The 9,863-nt window shown below is 37.2% G+C and overlaps 1 protein-coding gene and 1 non-coding gene across 2 annotated transcripts in view; both read left to right on the top strand.

Annotated features, from left to right (window-relative positions):
- Nucleotides 1–1,641: 1,641 nt before the first annotated feature.
- pth2ra (parathyroid hormone 2 receptor a) overlaps nt 1,642–9,863 on the top strand; it is a 69,463-nt gene continuing 61,241 nt past the window's right edge. The window contains exons 1-2 of the mRNA XM_087829656.1: nt 1,642–1,728; nt 8,013–8,118. Coding sequence (XP_087685782.1) covers nt 1,642–1,728; nt 8,013–8,118 — 193 coding nt within the window. The remainder of the gene's footprint in view (nt 1,729–8,012; nt 8,119–9,863) is intronic.
- On the top strand, nt 7,179–7,249 carry trnag-ccc (transfer RNA glycine (anticodon CCC)). The gene has a single exon. It is a non-coding gene; the product is annotated as a tRNA-Gly (tRNA).

Raw genomic sequence — 9,863 nt, 5'->3', positions numbered from 1 at the left:
TACCTTGGTGTGGTTTACAAAGTGCTTCAGAAAGATGAGGAAATCTGTTTCTTGCACCCATCCTGATTTATTTCCACTACCAGTACTTCCTACTGGTCCATCTCTGACACAGTGGTCTGCATAATGTATGTGTGGGCACACAAACAGTGGAGGAATTGTGTTGCCAATGGCATTAACCGCATATACAAAAGCGACCAGTGAACCTCTCTCTGCTGATGTCGTTGCCCCAACTTGTTTAATATAAGTTAAAGTAATAGTGCGGTAAGTTGTAACATCTGCATTATTGTTACAACTAACCCAGACTCCTATAGCCATGAACTAGCTAACATTACAGCCAACGGCTAAAACATTAGCACTAAAGACCTACACAGAATATATCCCCATAGACATACAAATAACACAATTTAAGTTTGATGAGTTTAACTGCAAAGCAGATAATGCTATTAGAAATTGAAATAAAGTAGAAAAACTTACCTTTTGGCATACAAATTACTTTTTTTTGTGTTAAATTGTCTGTGTTTGACAAAATGTGCTGATTTTTCACATGTGATATCAGTTCTGAGTTGGGCATGCACAGGATGAATCACATCATTTGAAACTTAGCCCTAAATGGAGAAATTGGAAGTGTTACAACTGACCCACGTTACAACTATCCCCGGTCTCCCCTACATAGCTTGAGATGTAATGCTGGCGTGAAACTGAAATTGAACTCATATTTTTCACTAAACAGTAAAATTTCTTCTTCCAATATTGGTATTGTTTTCTGTGTTCTAATGTGAATAAAATATAATATCTGCAAATGTTTTATTTACATTTTACTCATTTTTTGGATTTGGTGTGCGCGCGCATCTGTAATATAACGAGCCAAAAACGCGTTACGATGATTTTGTATGATAGCAGTAAGTTATAATTAATTTATGGATTTTTATTACCATACATCAGTAGTATTTATATAATACACATGAGTAGTTGTTTTAACCTAATGTCATTTTAACAGTTTTCCATAGTTCTGCATTTTTACAGAATTGAAGCTTTTTCACCAAAATCTGGCACAAAGTGACGCAGAGCATTCCCTGTTTAATGCTCGGTGTTTCCTGGGGAAGGATCTCAAGTTTGCCCGCCTAACGAATGCCCTCCAGTGTTGACACCAAACCCACGCCCTTGTAAGCGATCAACGGCACTGCTCCTACCCAGGGCACTGAATCAGTGCGCGAGGAGAAGGAAAACATCTCCTTGCTGCGCGTGTTTACGACAGAGGATGTTTCAGAATGACACCACTTGTACATGAACCCCACCTCTCCCCCCCGGCTCACATGTCGGGCGCTGCGTGTTGTGCTTGAGCGTCACATCACAGACTTAACGGGAATCTCGGGTGTCTGTACCGCTCCTCCAGGATTATGCCCGGGATGACTCCGTGGTGATTTCTGAGTCCTTTTTGGAAACATTCATGGGTGCACGAGAGGATTTCCCGAGTGGAGAAACGTGGGATTTTGTCCACTACCGCTGTCGTTTCCACTGCGCGGACGGCTCAGGTTTTGACCACAACTTGGGTTAAACTTTCCCGAAATACTCCGGTGTGAAGAAAGAAAGCACGATTTACAATTAACTATTTAACCCGGTGTTCTCTTTACACTGCCGGGGATGAAGGCAGATCGACGAACTATGAATTTTCTCTTATGGATATTAGTCCCAAACTTTTTCCTGTGTTGGCTTGTGGTTGACGCACAGGTAAGAAACGTTATGCTGGGCACGCGCCACAGCACGCGGCATGTTTGTGCTGCTAAAGTCATATTTTTGAGCAATTGTTTTCCCCATTGAGCCCAAAGAGGCTCGACGGAAACATGAGAATATAAACTGTCATTATATAATGTTAGACCAGCACCATGCATCATTTCCCCTGTGTGCAGACACAGCAGGCAATCTAAAGCATGCAAGTATAGTGCATGTGTTTTTCTGATAGATATATATATATATATATATATATATATATATATATATATATATATATATATATATATATATATATATATATATATATATATAATTTTGTTATTTTGTGCTGTAGATTTTTGCGACCACACACGCACTCACGCACGCACACTCCACATTTCATCATAAAATCAATATCAATATCAGCACAGCAGATAGAGACGATGTATTTGTTATGAGCTTAACTTGCCAGGAGCAGTCTGTTCCACATCTGATAAGTTTTGTGTTCTAAAATAACCATCAGCTTGCCCACATCAGCTGCCTTTCAGATTACATTGTGATGGGTTTGTTAAGCCTCACTTTTTTAAGTAATGAAGCAAAACCAAACCGACCATCAGCTTGCCCACATCAGCTGCCTTTCAGATTACATTGTGATGGGTTTGTTAAGCCTCACTTTTTTAAGTAATGAAGCAAAACCAAACCGAATGCTTCCTAGGAGCAAGACCAGTATGTTGGAGTTTAGATTATTTGTCTTAAATTGTTGTTGTTGTTGTTGTTGTTGTTGTTTAAATAAGATGATGTATGTGAATAGAGTATTTCTCATGTAACTAGAAGCTGGGGTGAGTAAAAAATTGACACATGAATCACCAGACTTGATGTACTATTAGTCACTGATGAGTCCCAGTTGTTTATAGTGAAGCTGCAGCATGTTGAGGGCAGGAGAGCGTTCCTGCATTAACAGCACCACGGACAGCGGCTTCAGCACTGGATCCTCTGTGATGATGAAGGATCTGAGTGTACATAAAAACCAGAAAATAACATTTCTGATGCCAAACATCATTTCATAATATGAATATCAAATAGCAATAATGGAATAATGAATAGTGCCAGCCATATGGTAGATTCAAATGTTGAAATATGAGCCATTGAAAGTTGGGATTGTATGGTTTTTGGTTTTTGCTTCACTGACAGATGCTACTCCTCCTTTAATTTGTCAGTATTGTATTTAAAAAATGTGTTTTTTTAAATACATTTTCCAGGTAAAGCCTGTTGCCTGCTAATCAGACTCAAGTCTTTGCTTCAGTTTGCAAGTGAAGTGCAATCTTCTTCCCGTCCAGCTGCTTTAATTTCATCCATGTCTGCCATCAGGTTTACATGCATTTTTTCCATGAAGAGAGATATTCAGCTGGCTAAGACAAAGATGTGTGAAGATAACACCTTTCACTCTTAATCCCACAGATTAATCTTTACTTCAACTGTTTCATCAGTGGGTTCAACGTCAGATCTGTTTGTATTGTTGGATAAATTGTGGGGATTAATTCAGAGTCTGGAGTCAGATTAGGTAAAGCCCACCAAGGCTCACTGGCTGAACTCTGAGTCATTGATGAACACGTCAGCCTGATTTGCAACATCAAATAAAGCGTGCACATATTAAACAGCAGCTTCGGTTTACCTTAGTTTTAAAAATAACACACTGACGTGCTGGGAAGTTTTGAAATAAAGAAGAGAGCTTCTTTCTGCATCTAACAAAGGATCCTCGAAGGAAGTTTCAGGGGTTTAAATGTACTTAATGAACTGATTCTGATGCCTGGCACTATAATTATTTATCCCAAGACTGAAAGTCAAACATCTGCTGTCTACCAGCTAACCACCCTCAGTGAGATGGCTGGGCTTAGGCTGGGTTGTTTGGCTAAGGGAGGAATAAATCTGGAGTCCAATTAATGGAACAAGCCTTCAGGTGTGGGACACAGACACCTTCTATTTAGAAAATCTGTCTATAAATGGGAGCTGATTTAGTACTGTGGCTACCTTTGACAAAGCTGGGGCCCAGTTAAGACGATTCAACTGTAACACAGGACATATTATTCTCCAAGGTGAAAAAAGAAGGGTTGGGTTAGGGCTTTAAGTATCAGGAGAGCTGCTTGTACAAGAAACAGAATAGATGTAGAAATACTGTGAAATGACGTCAAAAATCCCCACCTGAGCTCTGTTGAAGCAGTTATGGTCCAAAATGGCTCTAAAAGGTTTTGAAAGTATAAGCTGCTACAACAGGAAGTGCTTTTTTTTTTAGGTTATCGCTGCTAGAAGAGTTTCAACCAGTTATTCATTCATACTGGGATTATCTACACCTATGACTCAACCTTTATTTGTAGCGCTGTTTATATCCGGCAGAGCAGGCAATTAATTTTCCCCAAGGTGCTGCATTAGCAACTGCGACAGCCGTGGAGGGCCGCACCCAGAAGGGAAAGCTAAACACCCACCCTGACCGTAGAGTCTGATGACATAAGATACTGATATCTGCTGATGTTAAAAACACTTTTCCCTTTCCAACAGATGTAACACACATTTCCTTATCATTTTGTGGTTCAAAATAGGTGTGCCCTCTGGTGGACAGCATGTGCAACAGCAAAACAGCTAACAGCTAATAATTTTATGATATGCGGAGTGTTGCAATAAAATATTATATATATATATATATATATATATATATATATATGTATATATATGTATGTATATATGTATATATATGTATATATGTATGTATATATGTATATATATGTATATATGTATGTATATATATGTATATATGTATGTATATGTGTATGTATATATATATATGTATATATATGTATATATGTATATGTATATATATATATATGTATATATGTATATATACATATATACATATATGTATGTATATATGTATATATATGTATATATGTATGTATATATATGTATATATGTATATATATGTATATGTGTATGTATATGTGTATATATATATGTATATATATGTATATATGTATATATATATGTATATATGTATATGTCTATATATATATGTATATATGTATATATATGTATATGTGTATGTATATATGTATATGTGTATGTATATATGTATATATATGTATATATGTATATATGTATATGTATATATGTATATATGTATATATATGTGTATATATATATATATATATGTATATATACATATATATACATATATATATATAAGTGACTTATCACCAAATTATGAACTCAAAGTTAAACTTTTTCAGTATCTGTTTTATCCAGTAAAATCTGTAAGTTTTGTCTCTTCAGTTATTTTTTTTTGCTGCAAAATGAAGAAATGTGGTGAAAATGCCACAAGTGCTGCTGTAAGATGGAGTCTGTCTGCATCTGAATGGGATCAAGTTAGCAATTAAATGCAATATTTTTCTGAAAATACAGCAGTTAACTGAGATAAATCATTGTAAATCACATGTTTCTGTCTACAGAAACCTTCCTGTTTTACTGGCAGCCAGTTGCGTTGAATCCCCTCCAGTTGTGCTCATTGAGAAAAACTCAGACTGAATCTTTCTGGATTTTACTAGATAGCAATTATTTGCAAACCTTCACCAACCTCTCTTAGAGGGACTGCATTCAGTCCAAACCTGCAGAATGTTTTTTAATTTAACCTTTATTTGTATAAATTTACCTTGATAAAAGTAATCCCATTATGACTTAATGTGTTATTTATAAGAGAGACCTGCTTCAGTTGCCTCCTATCAGGCTACATGAGCTCTCTTGTTCATGGTATTCATGGTTCAAGTATTTCAGTTTTTTTAATTAAATTTGAATATTTCCTGTTCCTGTATCGACACAATATTGGCGCACAAAATATTGCAATACTATGCTGTATTGACCTCCCAGTTACAGCAGAGAACTCCAGAGGTTTTTGATTTGATTTACAATAATGGTCTGGGAACAAAGACTGTTGTTTAGGTTTTAAATATTCTAGGTAATAATTTTTAACCTGCCCCAATTTGTGCTTAATGTACAAGTTGTTAAAATTTAGTAAACAAACATGGTGGGAATCCTTCTTAAGCTTCTACCAAATGCTTCGTGTTAGCTCGACATTATAACGCTGCTGAGAGTCGATCCCTTGGCTCCTCCAGTATCTTTAATTTATACATGCATAAATTAAGAGTAAGTCCAAGTTTCCTACCACACTCCAGATGGAGCTTTAACATATTTTTGAAAGTATGTTAACTATAATTAACTCTACTGGGAAATGTTAAGGCTTCAAATCTGAAACACAGACATCTTAAACATGATCTGCAAAAAATATTAACCGTGTTTGATTCTTCTGCTTAATGGTCTGTTGGATATATGATCATACATGGGTTTGCAAGCTTGACATGGTACAATAACCACACTGTTATTTTCCTGGAGAGGCTGTGAGATGGCTTAAAGCTGTAATGATGTCTTTTTTTCAGATTTTCAGTGAATGCCAGGCTTGGGTTTGGAAAACTGGAATAATCACATAAAAGGATGTTAAAAGTTTGAGGAGTACATCTGAGAGGTCTTAGATTTCTGTAAGAAGTGAAGCAAATTATGAGAGTGGAAATGAGACATTAACTGGAAGTGAAATATATGGAAATCAATGTGAAAAGAAGCCAACAGAAACAAACAAAAAAAGACTGAAAATCACTGAAAAAATGACTGGAACCCACTGATTCTGGACCCTTTCTTACGTTTTGAGGAATAAAGCAAGCATACTGTTAATATAAAAGTAAATAAAGGCAAAAATCGATTTTGTTTTTTGCTCAGACTCGTATAAGAAGTCAATCAAAACTGATGTCGGGGTTTTAAAAGAAGCTTTTAGGAAATATATGTGAGTGATATGCCTGTTTTAGTCATGTCAGAAGCATCACTTCAGAGATAGCTCTCTCTCTCTTTGGTCACTTCTTCACTTTGGTCCAAACTATAATACCACAGCCTCGACTGGATCGACTGAAGTAAAATCTATAAGGACAGTTACGCACACCAGAGATAAATATCAAGCCACTTCCAGACATGCACTCTGTTATGCAAATCTGATAGCAGTTTGACATGTGAGTGTGATGTCTGAATAACAATCCTGGTCACGTTTGGGGAAGAATCGTGACAGCAATCTTACCAGGTCACATGTATATTTTCTGTATCGGCCTCAAAATGGAAAGCGTGTTGGATTTGCATAAAGAAAAAGGCTGTGGCAGAAAGAGAGAGCAAAAGAAAAAGGAATGCAAATGTTTTACATTAAAAAACATTAATACATTTGTTATCTCAGTCATTTTCACTTCTACAGAAAGAAATCATTTAAATAAATTAGGAAAAGCAGTGTTAAGAAAGGGTGAGTTTTTGGGCGAATCATCTTTTCATAAGTCATAAGTGTAATAATCTCACCAGCACATTTTTTATATATTTTTTCATTTTCATTCATCCATGTGCCGCTGGTGTAGTGGTATCATGCAAGATTCCCATTCTTGCGACCTGGGTTTGATTCCCAGGCGGCGCACGAGTGTTACCGAATTTCCCAGAGGAACCCACCCGAGGGATTAATAAAGTTTTATCTTATCTTATGCCAAGTGTTAAATGTAAGGCCTAAACTTTTGGCAACGTGTGAGTAGCTGAAGAGTGAATCTATATTATTGCTCGTCTCCAAGAATTTATGCACCACAAAAAAAATCTGCTTTAAATTCTGCATTAATTGATGAAAGTGAGGCTAAAATTGAATCGAGGACTCTCCATGAGAAGAGGAGATGTCACCCAAAAGTCTCCCCACACTAGCTTTGCAAGGTTGGATCTCATCTCAATGATCTTATTGCAGCTTTTGATACATTGTCCCACCACACCGTCCGCTATAGATTAGTCTCTAATGGCATAAACAGTCACTCGCATGGTTTTCTCGTACCTCTCCGGCTGTTCACCTCCCATCTTGAGGAGTTTGCCCCCTCACATATACTAATGTGCCACAAACAGGACTTTAATATCACCAACCATTCCCATCTTATTACGGTGTATCCACATAAATGGCCCACCCTGTATAATACCTATAAAGAAGTCGCTTTACATGCATCAAAGAGTTTCTAATTTTAAAATTCACATAATTGTTTATATATGCACAAATCAAGATTAAAATCAAAGACCTGGGGCAGAGCAGGTCTGGCCCAGAGCACGCAGGAAGATGTTCCCAGTGTTGTTGAAATTTCAGGAAATGGTGACTTACAGTCATGTATGCACAGGGTCAAAGATCTGATCGTGTTTGCTGTGCTCCACAGATGGGGTTTGATGGGCCGCTCTCTGCACAGGAGCAGATGTACATCCTGTATGAAATCAAAATGCAGTGCTACCAGAATCTCTCCAACACTGAACCAGGAACCACAGGTACAAACCATACACGCAGATACACACAGTCGCTGCAAAACAACACACAACTCTGCACATTTGAGCTTAGCTGCAACATCAACACTTTAAATTGTATGATGAGGGAAAAATTAGGACGATTCCAAAAATAATGGAATCAATACTTTTGATTAAACGTCTTTTTCCAACTGTCAGTAAACAGGGAAAATTAAAACAAACGGAAATCAATATTTGATGTGACCACAAACTGTTCTTAAGGATGCTCAGTGCTCAGAGAGCAGAAAGGAGGGAGTCGTATTTGTATATGGAGCCTCCACTTTTGCAAGCAAAAAAATTGACGAGTATCTAAAAGTGATTCTTACAACCTAAACCCAGGATTTAAAGCACACCCTCTGGCTTCTGTAACCCGGTTGGGTAACAGGGGATGTGCTCAAACAGTCAATAACATAACATTTGTGCTACATATGTGATAATCTGTTGTAAGATCTGTTTGCATTTAATTCAACTTTGCAGAGCTGATAAGAAATAAAATCAATAAAATCAAAAGGATGTTTCAAGGACATCTGAACTAAAGACAGTTTTGTTTTTAATTTTTCCTTTACAGTATATTATATATAAACAAATTATTTATATAATCTTTTGTTTTAAACTTGAAACTCTCGTCTGTTCAGCTTTCATAACCAGTGATTATGCAAGTATTTAACAGAACAATAGAGGCTAACATTTCTGTGCTCTTTAATGAGTAATTTCAATTAAAAGACCAGATGTTTGGAATCAATTTGAAATCAGAGCTGCAGCAGCAAATGAGCCAGCGTGCTCCATCAGAAGTGGGCGCAGCTTACCCCACAGCCTTCAGCACTAGACCTGGGCAGAGTGCAGGGTGTACATTTCTCTCTCTGGATGCTTTTGCGCTTTTTATCTCTTTATTTTCCAGGTGGCAGGTGCATAATCACTGATGGACAGTTGGTCTTGTCTTCCAGAATACATAAAATATTAAACAGCTGATTTTAAATAGTTTCTTGAAAGAACTCTTTTCTTTTTGTTAATGTCACCAACGGCAGCTGTGAGTGTGCCCTGAGTCTGTCCTATAGGTCCTGTGGGCTGACATTGATTTATTGTCCCAGATGTTTAGCGCTGGGCTCAGTCTATTTCTATTCCACAGAGCTTTTAGTGAAACAGAAGAGTATGACTGTGTCTTTTAACATTGCACATTACAAGACATACACAGGAAGTAAAGCTGCTGTGTAGGGAGCCTTTTTCAGTATTTCAGGCTCATCTTCACCCTTTTGCATGGACATTGATCAAGAACGAAAATCAGAGGGCACAACAGTCTAAGATTGTGTTGAGGTGCACGCACACAGAGCTCTTCAACATCCCAAATCAACTTTCACATAGTTTTGCTTTTATAGCTCACATCACCCGTATTGTGTGACATCTTGAGATATGAGTGAAAATATAGTTTTCAGTGCAGATGAGGCAGATCTGAAAGGTGTTAGATTAATGCCTGACTCCTGTAATGTTATTTCAGCCAGTGTGATTTAGGCTCTAATAGAAACACCAGCAGACTTTCTGATGTCCTGGTTGATTCCCACATCTGGCTTTGTGTCAAATTCTTCCCTTTGGCTTTAATTGATGTTGTTTATAATATGCACCATTATCCCCATATCTAAATGATTTAGTCTCACGCCTCCCTGTGATGTCAGGAGCTGCCATTAAACCTTTTGCCTTCTAACACATTCAGAAACTGTTGTTCCATCTATTTCTTT

The sequence above is a fragment of the Neolamprologus brichardi genome, chromosome 16 (assembly GCF_056152115.1).
Source record: "Neolamprologus brichardi isolate AB-2024 chromosome 16, ASM5615211v1, whole genome shotgun sequence".
Taxonomy (NCBI): Eukaryota; Metazoa; Chordata; class Actinopteri; order Cichliformes; family Cichlidae; genus Neolamprologus; species Neolamprologus brichardi.
The sequence above is the reverse complement of the archived record's forward strand: the minus strand, read 5'-3'. Positions and strand labels throughout refer to the sequence as shown.